Genomic DNA, 12,009 nt, shown 5'->3' on the forward strand with positions numbered 1-12,009 from the left:
GCAGTGGCCTCCAAAGCTCCCTGCCTGAGTGGAGGCTGTAGAGTGAACTGTTTATATAGGGTGAGGCCCCCATTTATACAGTGACAGGCAGCCCCTGGCAGAGGTGCATTGACATTTCTGGTTAGGACTTTAGTGGCCTCTGGAAGATACAGCTGAAACCTTGACAGGTGATAACCCAAACCTCCTTTGGAAGCAGGGCAGCCCAGCCACCTCGTCATCCTCAAGTGCTCCCTCCCTCCCCTTCCCTGGTCAGTCACCAGATCCTGCTGCGCCAGTTCTCATTTGTCCCCACTACCACCATCGTGGTCCATCCACTCTGTCCTGTTGCACAGATTTCCAAATGGTCTCCCCAGTTCTACCCATACCCCACTCTAATCTCCACATTGCTGCTAAAAATATCTTTCAAAAAATTCAGATGGGATCTTATCATTCCCTCCCTTCGAATTCTCCAATGATCCACCTTTAAACTGAAACTCAAGATCTTCAATAGGCCCTGCTCTGGGGTGTCCCCTCCCCCATCTTTGAAGCACTTTGCCTTTCTCTTAAGGCTCACGTTTTATTCTAGCTTTTATTACACACATCAGTCCGCTTGCTGAAGCTCTAACTAGTGCCTTATGCATAATAGGGACTGAATCAGTGTTTTAGTACAGATGAGGTCTCAAGGATCCCATGTCATACAGCAGAAAATTGTTTTGACGCCACACTTACAGTCATTTTTTTCCCCATTTTCTCTACTTCAGTGGTCTGTAACTTGTCTTGCTGTGTTATCTTCTTTTAAGGTTTCATTCTTTCTTTGTTATATAATATGTCTTCTCTGTTATTTATCGTAACACTACTTTTTCTTTTTACTATACTAATTTTTTCTTTTTCCTCTTTATTGAGATATAATTGACATATAACATTGCTAACACTACTTCTTATGCTAGCATCCACCTGTATACCTGTGTTCCTTCATTTCCATGACTACTTGTACAGTGTGTTTTTTGATCATTCACCTTCAAATCCAAACATGCATATGAGTCAGTGCAGGAATCTATTTCGTTATGTCTTCTAAAGTGCCTGAGCATTTACATTGAAATAGACATGCTTGACCATCTATTGATGTACGGTATCGAAATATTGAAATTTCATATTGAAATAAACATTATTATACTTCCCTTTCCTTTTGTTTCTCCTTAACATTTTAGTCAGGGCTTTACATTTGTTTTCTTTTTGAAATTATATATGTGGATGGTTAGCGGCAAATATTTTTTTCTTTAATTTTATTTATTTATATTTGACTGTGTTGGGTCTTCGTTTCTGTGCGAGGGTTTTCTCCAGTTGCGGAGAGCGGGGGCCACTCTTCATCGCGGTGCGTGGGCCTCTCACTGTCGCGGCCTCTCCTGTTGCGGAGCACAGGCTCCAGACGTGCAGGCTCAGTAGTTGTGGCTCACGGGCTTAGTTGCTCCGCGGCATGTGGGATCTTCCCAGACCAGGGCTCGAACCCGTGTCCCCTGCATCGGCAGGCAGATTCTCAACCACTGCGCCACCAGGGAAGCCCCAGCGGCAAATATTGATTCAACATGGCACAGGGGACATTGCTAAATACATGTTATAAAAAGTGGGTATTTGTTCTGATTGAGTGAAGAACCACTATTTTAAGCAGTCCTTAAAATCTGCTTTGAAGTTGCCTGCAAGTGGGGTGACTGTTCCCTGGATTGCCTGGAACAGTCCTGATTTACTCCTGTGTCCGGGAAGAATTATTAATTATGCACCTTTCAGTGTCCAGAGTCTCTGTTTGGATGACAAATTATATCGTCGCACATTTTTAGAAGTATTTCTTCTTCTTACCATCATGATCACATTATTCCGCTTTTCGGCAGCATTCTCTGTGTCTACTCAGTCTTTGACAAAATGTGCTTTAGTATCTCCACTATTGAACTTTTCACTCCGAAAACCTGCTAGCATCCTCTTTTACTCAGCCTTGAAAAATCTGAGATGACTGTTTAAATACCTTTGGTGCCTTGGCCTTTTTTTTCCCTCTCACTAAATCGATCCTGTCTTCACCAGTTCTCTTAACTTACTCTTCTATTTTTGGCATTTCTACCTTAATCCCCTTTCCACTTATTTTTCTACATAGCCTTGCTGTTCTGCCAGATTTTCATACTTTCACAAAATTAATTTTGCCTTATCTGACAATTTGCAACTTCAAATTTTTGTCTATAAATAGACTCTGTTAGCTATTTTAGCCCAAATTCTCTGTTTGCTTTGATGTATGTCTCTGGTGTTGACACACATTAAGATGAGCATTCCTTAATTCCATTTTTAGCTGACTGCTTTATATGTTACCTTTGGATTGTACCATAAACTGCTCTTACTCTGATACAGAAGTACCTCCAAACAGCACACTTTTGCTATTCTTTGAGGAAATGCCATATTTTTGCTCTATCTTTTAAGGAGTAAAGGAATTTTAGCCTTTGGATTAAGACATTTAGCTCCCAAGAGTTTTAAAGGTTCTTAGTATAATTTTTTTATTGTGATAAAATACATATTACATAAAATTTGCCATTTTAACCATTTTGAAGCATGCAACTCAGTGGCATTAAGTACATTCACAAGGGTGTGCAGCCATCACCACTGTCTAGCTCCAGAGCTTTTCATCACCCCAAATAGAAACCCCACACCCATTGAGCAGTCACTCTACTCCCCCCTCCCCCAGCCCCTGGCAACCACTCAATCTGCCTTCTGTCTCTGTGGATTTGCCTCTTCAGAACATTTCATATAAATGGAATCATACATTTTTTGTGTGTCTGGCTTTTTTCACTTAGCAAAAATTTTCAAGGCTAATCTGTGTTGTAGCATGTATCATTACTTTATTCCTCTGCATGGCTGAATAATATTTCATTGTATAGATAGACCTTGTATTGTTTATCCATTCATCTGTTGATCAGTCTAATTTTTTAAATTAATTAATTTATTTTTATTAAAGTATAGTTGATTTACAATATCGTGTTGGTTTCAGGTGTACAGCACAGTGATTCAGTTATATGTACACATATTCCTTTTCAGATTCTTTTCCCTTATACGTTATTATAGAATACTGAGTGTAGTTCCTTGTGATATACAGTAGGTCCTTGTTGGTTATCTATTGATCAGTCTAATTTTTATCAAATCTTTACCCCAATGTGAAATGAGTGGTACAGTAGCATGATAAGTGCAGTGAAGGGTACCTGGATATTTTAGATGAGAGTCTTAGTGATTGGTGTGTGCCTAATGCTGTGGAATAGAGCATGTATAAGAGGCAATTACGTTTTGATATATTTTCTTCTGGTTGTTTCACTATGTTTGGGTATTTTATCTTATTTTTACCTGATTATGATCACGTTGAATAGAAAATTTTGCATGCTGCTCTTTTTTTCATAAAATTCATTCGTTTAACAAGTATTTGAATCCCTACTATGTGCTGGGCACTGGCCTGGATACTTCTGAGGAATAAAAAGTTCTGGTGGGAGTATGGTTTGGGAGTTATTATGGATATTATTTAAAGCTATGGGACTAAGACCCCCCTGGGGAAGAGTCCATAGAGCTGAGGAGAGGACCCAAGACTCAGCCCTAGGGTGCTCTCAGAGATAAAGTTCCAGAAGAGAAGGAGGTTGAGGAAAGAATGGGCAACCTGGTAAAAGCAGGAGAGTCTGGAGGAGAAAGTGCTTTGGAGAGGAGTGGCCCCTGCTGTCAAGTGCTACTGAGTGAGGTTGTGAAGAGGATTAACCACTGGGTTTGGCTAGATGGTGGTCAGAATGGAGCTCAGTGGAATGGAGAGGATCACAGCCCAGCTGGAGTGTGCTGAAGAGCAAATGATATAATATTTTTAACATATTTCTGCATGTTGCATATATTCTTAAACATAATTTGGTGGCAGAATAGATGTCTAATTGTACATTTTACTAAGCCACTTATTGTCTCCCTACTGTGTGACATTTATGTTGTTTCCAATATTTACTACTACAAACAAGACCAAAGTGAGTAGCTTTGTAAACTTTCTTTCCTACTTTTAGCATCGCTTCCTTTAACTGGAGAGACAGAAAGGAAGATGCTGATCTAAGAGCAGAGCATCTTTAAAGCTGATGATTCTCATTTGCTCAAATAGTTTCTAAAAGAACTTCCTCCAGTGGTGTCCGAGGGACCCCAGCATCTTGACTGCAATTGTCAGTTGGGCCCTCCCAGAACAGGTCTCTCCTTTTATCAGCTTATAAGTTCTTTTAACCTTGAACAGAGAATTGAATGGCAAGAACTAAACCCACATTATGGGATGAAAACTATACACGGCTCACTAAATAGTTATGTTAAGCAGAATGCATGTACAACAATTGTCAACCCATATGGCATCACAACTTAAATGTGATGCAGGCATTGTTATTAACCCTTTTTCACTAAGGTCCTGGTATAACCTTAAACCAGATATGGCTGAGGGAAGTACTCAGCCATGATCTTCACCTTCCATTCCTATGTTCCTATGCATTCCCATAGATGTGATCAGTGCTGGAATTTAAGGAAGTTTACCCTTTTCCGGGAGACACCCTGCAGATCTCCCATTGCAGCTGACTGCCGATATCAGGGAATGACTTCTACCCTTTCCATGTGTGCCTTGGGTGGAGTTTTATAAACATTCCCAGTTTGTCACAGAAAGAGAAAACTTCCAGGCTGATTGTCATCTCAAAAATGTCCTCCTCTCCCCCTCCCCATTCCTCAAAAACACCCCACTGCTTTATAGTCACTTCCTGGTCACGTTATGAGTTGTTCCTCCCAGCAGCAGCAGTTGGATAAAGGAGCTGACCCCAGCCGCCTTGCAGAGTCTGCTGTTTAACTGCTTCCCGCCCAGCAGAGCAGCACCTCACCCAGGACCGGCAGTGCCCAGTGTCCTGCTGGTGCAGGTTCTGGGAGGTGCTGGCCGCTCTGGAGCTTGTCTCCTGTGATCTGCTCCATTCCAGCAGGACAGATCCTGCTGTTTGCTGGGCTTTAAGTGGAAGGGTGGAGTGGTGATTGGGTCAGACAGGAATAGATGTAGTAAGAGAGATGCATGTGCATCTCCCCTGTCCGTTCAACTGGCTCCTTTTCTGGAGAGGTCCTGATCGCCACAGATCATCCCCGAGTGGAAGGTACAGGGGCATATAACCACTCAGCAGAATGGTGGAGTGTTCTAGAATAGGTAGACCGGGATGCTTTCCTGTACCATTACTGGCTCTGTGACTCAAGTGGGTGACTTCATGTCTCCGAATCTCATTTTTCTCACCTGTTTAAAAAATTAGAAGGATGATGTAATACCAGCCTCCTTAAAGTATTGCGGGAAATCTGTGCAACGATGCATGTAAAGTGCCCACCATAGAGCCTGACCCAGTATGGGCTCGGTCAGGGTGAACTGTTACCCCCCGCCCCCGCTGACTCTTTCTGGCTTTTGTTGCTCCCAGTTTGTGGCTCAGACCGGACTTTTCAAGCCTCTTTCTCTTTGTTTCCTACTTGCAGGGGGCTTTGTGAAGAAGCATGGTCAGCCTCTTGTTTCCAAAGCCTTGGGGTAAGTTCCAGGATGTCCAACCCAGTGTAAGGTAACTGGCGTTTCCTGAGGGCTTGGCAGAACAGCCTGGGGAGCAAGTCTTCTCAAACATCTTGGGTTATGGTAACTAAAGCGGGAGCCTATTGGGGTGTGATGTGTCAGTCATACGGCACCTCCTGACCTGGAGGCCTCTATAGATACCCCTTTGACTAGTCCAGTTGCTAAATGGAAGTGGGCTATGTGGCCATAGTCTGCAGGGGTCCCTAACAACCAAGGCAACAGAAGACTTAAACAAGCAGACTTAGAAGAGGAAGTCAGTATGTGAATTTCTTATGGCAAGTAAGCCTAAATTGGTGAGGGTAAGTAACAGTGGCTGCTGTAACAGACAAGCCCCCAAATCGCAATGGTTTGACACAGGGAAAGGTGATTTCTTACTCAAGCAAAGTTGGCTCACATATTCTTGGACAGGTGGAAAACCTTCCCATTATCTTTCAGGGACCCAGGCTCCTTCTGTTTTGTGGCTCCATCATCTCCTAGGCCTTGGAGCCTCAGCAGGACTCCCTGCATCTAGCCAGAAAAGTGGGCAAGAGAGACTGTGGAGAATAGCACAGGAGGTTTTGATGGGTCCAGCCTAGAAATGGCACATGGTGTTTCTGCTTTCTGCTCACAGTCTGTTGGCCAAAGCCCAGCTTTGGCCAGACCTCAGTAGAATTCAAGCATACCTAACTTCAAGGGAGGCTAGTAACTGAAGGCTAGCTGCATGCCCAGGAGGTGGAGGAAATAGGTTTTGGTGCCACAGATTTTTCCAGAAATGTGTTTGAGGCACAGAATTGGGAAGGTTGCCCTTTGCTGGTTTCTGAGCCCAACTTAAGTAAGTTGGGTGGGGACAGAGAGAAAAGGATCTGCATTGCTGTAGATTCTCTGCTGATTTCTTTCCAGGGACAGATTTGCAGCCCCTGCGGTGGAGACCCGTCCTAGCATCTGGGGAGAATGCCCACCAAAGTTTGCTACTAAGCTGGGCCGAGCGGTGGTCAAAGAAGGACAGATGGGGCGATTCTCCTGCAAGATCACTGGCCGGCCCCAGCCACAGGTCTCCTGGCTCAAGGTGAGGTTTTGTCTGCCCTGACTCTGGGTTAGATCCCTGGACTACTGGGAGTCTGTCTTCCCAATCAGTCCCTTCCACTTCAACCGTAGAGCGTCCTCGAGGTTCTCATGTGTTTGGTAGCCGTGCCTGTTCTTGCCCCTGTTTGCACACTCTCCCTGTGTTGCTCAGCCCATGATGTCCTGTAATCCACACAGTCACAAAACAGTATAAAACTTCCGAGTCAAGACAGACCTGACCATGTCAGGAGAGTGGAGTTTGAAGTCTGGGGCTGATTTCAAGCCACAGCTCCCTGATTGACAAAGCATGAGATGCTGGGCAAAGCATTTGATCTCTTAGAACCCCAGTTTCCTTATCTATGAGGCAGAGATAATCCCACCTACCTCCAAATACTGTTGGGAGGCTCCACGTGGGAGTGCTTTATAAATCATTCAGGGCTGAACAATGTGAAGACAGAGGTGGGGGAGGAGGTGGGGGAGGGGGAAGAGGAGGCAGCAGTGGGGAGGCGGAGCAGCCCATGTTAACAGGGCAGTGAGGAGCCCTGGGGGTCAAGGCCAGGGAGAGGAGCTTTTTCACAGATGGAACTCCTGGATAAAAATGAGTGACAGGATGCCTTTTCCCTGTTTCCTGATTCTCCTGTACTGACCCTGGAACATCAATAAAAGGAAGAGGGAGGCAGAGGAGAACTAAAGTGAGGAAAATAGGATTTCCCACCTCAAACTAGGGCTCCTTTGAAACAGGTTCCATACACCTGCCCTCAGCTGGACCGAACACCACAGCGCATCTATGCGCCTCGGGTCAGGGCCCTAGGGGTGCCCTCAGGCTGCTCGCCAAGCGTGTTGACAGAGCCCAGAGCAGAGGGCCCTGCTGTGCACGCCTGATGTCTGTCCCACCTGGATTGGCAGGAGGTAGGACAGAGTCAAAAGGCGAGCAGTTTCTCTGACCAAGCTGCCTGTGCCGTCCACAGGGAGATGTTCCCCTGCAGCCCAGTTCCCGTGTGTCTATGTCTGAGAAGAATGGGGTGCAAGTCCTGGAAATCCACGAGGTCAACCAAGACGACGTGGGAGTGTACACGTGCCTGGTGGTGAACGGGTCAGGGAAGGCCTCCATGTCTGCGGAGCTCTCCATCCAAGGTATCAGGCGGTGGGAGGGCTAGTGCTGGACCGTCCCTTCCTGGAGTCCCTACCCTCCTAGAAGGAGCTGCTTGTTCGTTACGTGTCTATGTGTTACACGTGTCACACTTACCTACTCATGTGTCCCTCCCCGGGGGCAGGGTCTTGAATCAGAAGAAAGGGTAGGCGGGTAGCACAGACACGGCCACGGAGGAAGATGTTTCACGTGTGTCTGCACACCTGTGTTCAGTTTTTCCTTCTTGCTCAGACTCCTTTTTTATTTACATCTCTAATTGCCTTTTGGAAGAGTGGGCATTGCTAATGTCTTGCCATCACCTCAGATTTAACCTGCCTGAAATTGATCTTGTCATCCATCCTGTCGTTCAGATCAGGTGCTCCCTCAGCGTAACTCTTTGCTTCCCACCAGACTGGGCATTTCAGCATCGCCTTTGACTTGCTGTCTCTTCTTGCTGTAGTCATCAGCCCCAGTAAACTCTTCTCTTGAAATCTCTTTGAATATGCCTCTCCCTTACATTCCCCTTGGTTCTGCCAAGTCCAGCCTGGGGAAGCCAGAGTGTGTGGAGGGGGAAGGGGATTGACGTCACTTCATTCTAGCGGGAACCTTGAGCGGGCTGGGATTTGGGGATCTGGGAGGGAAATGACCTTACTCTCTCCTCCTCCTTTCTTTTTTTTTTTTAAATTTATTTATTTATTTTTATTATTTTTGGCTGTGTTGGGTCTTCGTTTCTGTGCGAGGGCTTTCTCTAGTTGCGGCAAGCGGAGGCCACTCTTCATTGTGGTGCATGGGCCTCTCACTATCACAGCCTCTCTCGTTGCAGAGAACAGGCTCCAGACGCACAGGCTCAGTAGTTGTGGCTCACGGGCCTAGTTGCTCCACAGCATGTGGGATCTTCCCAGACCAGGGCTCGAACCCGTGTCCCCTGCATTGGCAGGCAGATTCTCAACCACTGTGCCACCAGGGAAGCCCTCCTCCTCCTTTCTTATCCTCATTTCTTTGATTGTCCTCTTCCCCATCTCTTTCCTTTCTCAGAAAATACCCCTTCTTGCTTTCTGTACATTTTTGGCCCAAGTGTGTTCACTACCCACAGAAACAAATTTATTCTACATTGCAACCCAGGAGATAGATAGATAGATAGATAGATAGACAGACAGACGGACAGACAGACAGATAGATGAAGAGAGAGAGAGAGAGAGAGAGAGATTTAACTAAAAAGTTTTATGAAACAATCCTGAGTAGTATTATGTACAGTACATGCTGGCATTTTCTCTTCCATTCTACACCATTAAAAGAAAAAACCCTGGGGACTTTCCTGGTGGTCCAGTGGGTAAGACTCCACGCTCCCAATGCAGGGGACCCGGGTTCGATCCCTGGTTGGGGAACTAGATCCCACATGCTGAAACTTTAAAAAAAAAAAAAAAAAGATCCCACGTGCCACAACTAAGACCCGGTGCAGCCAAAATAAATAAATAAATAAATAAATATTTTAAAATAAATAAATAAAGTGTAGGACTACCACATAAGAAAACGTTGGCAATTAAAAAGAAGAAAAAGAAAAAACCCTTGTCCTGACCATAGCATTTGACTTCACAACTCACTACAGACTCAGGACCTGCTGTTAGTCATCTGGAGAAGTGTTTTAGTCCCTCTCCCTTTACTTGCCCCGGCACTGAATTAAAGAAGTTTACTTCTGAAGCACTTAATGACATTTTGTTTGAAAATATTCCCAGAAAAAGCCCCTCAAATAACCAAAACAAAAAGGGATAGATAAGATTGGCAAAAGGTTGATATTTCCCTAATCTGGGTGTAGGCTTTCAGTGTTGGTTATATCCTTCTCTGTACTATTGTATATTTTGTAATTTTCCGTGATAAAAATGTTTTAAAATCATGTGGCAAGAAAAACATATCTAGTAATTGTATGTTTTTTCTTTGAAGAACTGAATAAAATTACACTTTCTCTGTACACTTTAAAATGAAGCAGGTATTTGTCAGAAATGATCACTGGGGGTTTCTTTTGAGGGCCACATGCAAGTTAAACTGTTTGGGTTTGAAGTTCTCAGTAGAGTGGCTTTTGTTTCCTTCTGTGGGCTAGAGAACAGGAAGCTCCAGTGCCCAGGGCGGGGCAGCAGAGGCTGCCATAAAGGGCCCAGGGCCGTGCTGGAAGCTTAACAATGTCTCCAGGGCTCAGAGGAGTTTCTCAGATTAACCCAAGAAGTTCAGGACCAGGGAAGCTGAAAGGAGAGAGGGAGGGAGGACCATAGGTGATGGGGAAAGTGAGAGTTTGGGAAGCCAAACTCTGTCATAAACAAGATATTGTTGTCTTATCACTTTCTGTTCTTGGTGTATAAAACATTCCACTAACGGTCTTTCTACCTTCTCCCTTTTTCCAGGCTTGGACAATGCCAATAGGTATGTGTAGGCTTTGTGATTATCATGTTTCCATCTTGAAATGCCCTGAGAGAAAAGAGGGCTCGTAATCAAGAAACGCCCTGTATTTCTGAGTCACCGTATGGGGGGGAGAACTGACTGTTTGGGGGGCATTGTTTTATTTGGGGTGTTTAGTTTTATTCTATTGTAATTTGCTGTCCAGGTTCTGTGTCAGGCTTGCCATCAACATTGAGACTCTCGCAGACCCTGCTCAGTATCTTTACTAGTTAGCTGTCATTAGGAAGGGCACTGCTCTGCAAAGATGCCCTCCACGTTCAAGGCCAGAATCTACTTGCTCACCCAGCACGTCATCGGGAGAGCTTGCTTTCCTGAGCGTGAGGCTCTGTGCTAGATGCTGGGTATGCATGGTGAGCTGTCTAGTGTAGAGAAGGGCCTTAAACAGAGCCACACAAAACATAAGCACTAAACATAAGTCTACGCGAAGCGCTCATTTGGAGTAGAGGGTCAGAGAACCCCTTTTTGAAAGCTTGATGTTTGAGCTCAGGCCTGTGAGGAGTAGCATGAGCTAAGAGAAGAAAAGCTCAGGGAGAAAGTGTTCCAAACAGAGGTGTTGCAGGTGTGAAAGTGGTGAGGTGAGAGGGAGCCTGGGGCCCAAAGAACCCTGAGGGGCTGCAGCCTGGTAGGCACTGGAGACAGTGTCTTGGGGGGTCCACGCAGAGCCAGCTCCCACTTGGCATCCCTGCAGGCCGTCTTGAACAGCTCAGTTTTACTCTTAATCGAGTAGAAAAGCTGTTGGAAATTCTTAAGCTTAAAATGGCACCATTCAATTTATGTTTTTAAAAGATGGACTGTCCGTGCCCTGTGGAACATGGGTTAGGGCCCGTGTGGACAGCGGACAGCACGTGTCTGAACCAGGTCGGGGCTCGTGGAGAAGAGAAAAAGGGCGGATGTAATGAGTGTGGGTAGAACACTGGGCTGGGGATGAGGGGCAGGGAAGACCGAGAATGGCTGCTTGTTTTCTGGCTGGAAACTGAGCAAACTGCAGAGAAAGACTTCGGCTCTTACTCTGTCTTGATCTGTGGGCTTTTGTAATCCGTGGAGTCTGGGCTTGTAACGCGTAACCAGATGATTGTTCTATTCCTTCTTCTGCCCCGCTGTCCCCCGCCACACACCCGCCAAACAGGTCGCTTGTGAGAGGAACAAAAGTGGCCAATTCAGACATCAGGAAGGAAGTGACCAATGGAATCGCTCAGGGGCTGAAACTGGATGGCCTGGAGGCTGCAGCTGAGAGTAAGAACTGCTCCAGCATCCAGAGAGGTGGCTCCCCGACCTGGGCCACGGGGAGCCAGCCTCAGCCCCCCAGGGAATCTGAGCCGGAGCCATCGGGGGACTCGCCCGGAAAGGCCCTGAGGACCCCCGTCCTGCAGAAGACTTCCAGCACCATCACCCTGCAGGCGGCAAAAGCGCAGCTGGCACCGAGAGTGCCAGTCTCGGGTGCCCTGTCTCCTTCCAGAGAAGAGAGGGAGAAGCCAGCTGCTCGCCCTCCAGCCGCCCTCCACACCAGGCAGTGTGGCCTGGGAAGCCAAGACACTGTGAGCCAGGTTGCTACCCGGAAGGTCCCCACGGAGGGCCAGGGGGACACAACATTCCCCAAATTTGAGAGCAAGCCCCAAAGCCAGGAAGTCAGTGAGGATCAGCCAGTCAAGTTCAGATGCGAGGGTGAGTAGAGCGGCCTGAGGCCGCTGGTGCCCACACTTAGCCCCCGGGTGTCCACTCCCTTCCTTTGGCTAAGTGGTCAGAGTCTCCTGTATCCCCTGGCCCCTTGGACTAGAGCCCCATCCCCGACCCCGGGAAGCACCTT

At 46.4% G+C, this 12,009-nt stretch overlaps 1 protein-coding gene across 4 annotated transcripts in view; it reads left to right on the forward strand.

Moving 5' to 3' along the window:
- MYLK (myosin light chain kinase) overlaps window positions 1-12,009 on the forward strand; it is a 267,670-nt gene that overhangs the window by 140,743 nt on the left and 114,918 nt on the right. For all 4 annotated transcript variants that reach the window (XM_059920960.1, XM_059920958.1, XM_059920959.1 and 1 more), the window contains 5 exons: window positions 5,500-5,548; window positions 6,467-6,632; window positions 7,597-7,762; window positions 10,151-10,169; window positions 11,332-11,867. In XM_059920960.1, the coding sequence (XP_059776943.1) occupies window positions 5,500-5,548; window positions 6,467-6,632; window positions 7,597-7,762; window positions 10,151-10,169; window positions 11,332-11,867 (936 nt within the window). The remainder of the gene's footprint in view (window positions 1-5,499; window positions 5,549-6,466; window positions 6,633-7,596; window positions 7,763-10,150; window positions 10,170-11,331; window positions 11,868-12,009) is intronic.

This window comes from Balaenoptera ricei, chromosome 4, assembly GCF_028023285.1.
Source record: "Balaenoptera ricei isolate mBalRic1 chromosome 4, mBalRic1.hap2, whole genome shotgun sequence".
NCBI classification, from domain to species: domain Eukaryota; kingdom Metazoa; phylum Chordata; class Mammalia; order Artiodactyla; family Balaenopteridae; genus Balaenoptera; species Balaenoptera ricei.